General features: G+C 39.6%; 1 protein-coding gene across 1 annotated transcript in view; it reads right to left on the bottom strand.

The window, feature by feature from the left end:
- The window catches only part of DTL (denticleless E3 ubiquitin protein ligase homolog (Drosophila)), a 20497-nt gene extending 18787 nt beyond the window's left edge, over positions 1–1710 (bottom strand). The window contains exons 1-4 of the mRNA XM_009072171.1: positions 1651–1710; positions 653–751; positions 252–313; positions 40–160 (exon numbers count right to left, since the gene is read on the bottom strand). Of these exons, the coding sequence (XP_009070419.1) occupies positions 40–160; positions 252–313; positions 653–751; positions 1651–1693 (325 nt within the window). The 5' untranslated portion in view covers positions 1694–1710. The remainder of the gene's footprint in view (positions 1–39; positions 161–251; positions 314–652; positions 752–1650) is intronic.
- Between the last annotated feature and the right edge of the window lie 6 nt (positions 1711–1716).

The raw sequence follows: 1716 nt of genomic DNA, 5'->3' as shown, positions 1-1716 counted from the left end.
GGGAGGAAAAAACAGACAGCAGGGAATATCGACATCTACCTTTCTCAAATCTGGAAAAAGCAACTGACTTGAGGCTGCACTGGTGACCTTTGCATATGCCAAGAAGCTCTCCAGCTCTCACATCCCACACCTTGGCTGTCTGATCTCCAGAAGCAGTGACCTTCAGAGGGAAAAATAAAAAGCTTTAGTCATTTTCTGTACACAATTGCCCAAACATTAACAATGAAGTTAGATGGCAAAAGATTGCTTACGATCCTGTGTTCCCCTGGTACCCAGGCAAGGTCAAATACGGCATTTGAGTGAGCCTGCCATTCTAACAAGAAAACAAAAGTCAACATTAGTTCAGTGCAATGCTACACGATATTTTGCAGAGAACTAGAGGACATCAGACACTGAAATCAGAAATCTTGTCAACAGCTTTCCTTAGGCATAAAAACCAACATAGAACAATTCACCTAGTACTGCTGTTCTGAGAACACATTCAAGCTGCTGCATTGTAAAGAAGACTGAGCAAAGTATGTGAAAGGATTTAAGTACTGCACACATTTATGTTTTAATGACTTGGAATAAAGATTCTTTGTTTCCATTAAATCCCATATTTATCACATATGGAGACATATGGCTCAAAGAACAACTTCCATAGAACACTTACCTTTAAAGATGCGTTTGCTGGTGGTTTGGGTTTCAGTATCATAGAGTCTAACAAACCCTTCTTCATTTGCAACTGCCAGTACATGCTCCAAATTGGGGGCTGAAAAGAAATTGGAAAGTATTGTACTACGTAGCTAATTCATAATCATGCTCCTGCTCTTTGTGAAGGGTCACAGACACTTTAAATAGGGTACATAGCAAATATATAGCTGTGAAACAAGCAATATTTACATAGCAATTTATATGTTCAAAATACAGAAATATCAGGAAGTATTTTTTCTCAATGTGCCATTGAGAAATTACTATACATGGGCAACCAAATGGCTTCAGGAGCAGAATTTTTGAGATAATGACCTCTTCCACCAGTTGTAAGAGTTCTTTAGATATAGTTCTCTATATCTATACTATTTATCACCTACAGCCCCCAGCACTTTCCATGATCTGAGCTGAAAAAGAAGGAAGCTGCCTTGGAGAAAGGTAAAAGGTCACACCAAAACCAGAGTACTTGTAATTAAAGAGTTTTGCCCTAAAGATCCAGGAGCTTCCATGCTTACTCCACTCATCATGTGTTTATCACGGGGACATGCTGTGTGTAGCAGTCTGGTAACATCCATCCACCTCTTTGATTTCTATGTACTGTTCTTCATCCTGCTATAGCTTTTATATATTTTGAACAAAGCCCCATTTTTCAACAGAGTAGCCTCGCACTGTCACCTAGAGGTCATACCTTGAAAAAGACAAAGCTGAAAAAAGATACATTAAAATAAATGCTTTGTAGCTGCTTCTTAAAGGGATTGCTTTCCACCAGTATATCTATTACGAGCGCCATGATCCGATCTATAATCACATGTAGGTGCAAGTACACTGCTAACAGCTCAGTTTAAAAAATGAAACGCTGAAACTAAATCATGAGATGTATTTAAACAGAAACAACAAAAAAAGCTGACAGCAGTGCCCACACCCTGGACCCTAAAAGGGCCCTTCGGAAGGTGACTTTACCTGTAGAAAAGGCACAGCCGAAAGGAGGGACAGGCATTCCCATTTCCCCGTAAGACAGGTGATCAT

The sequence above is a fragment of the Acanthisitta chloris genome, unplaced genomic scaffold, assembly GCF_000695815.1.
Source record: "Acanthisitta chloris isolate BGI_N310 unplaced genomic scaffold, ASM69581v1 scaffold9043, whole genome shotgun sequence".
NCBI classification, from domain to species: Eukaryota; Metazoa; Chordata; class Aves; order Passeriformes; family Acanthisittidae; genus Acanthisitta; species Acanthisitta chloris.
The sequence above is the reverse complement of the archived record's forward strand: the minus strand, read 5'-3'. Positions and strand labels throughout refer to the sequence as shown.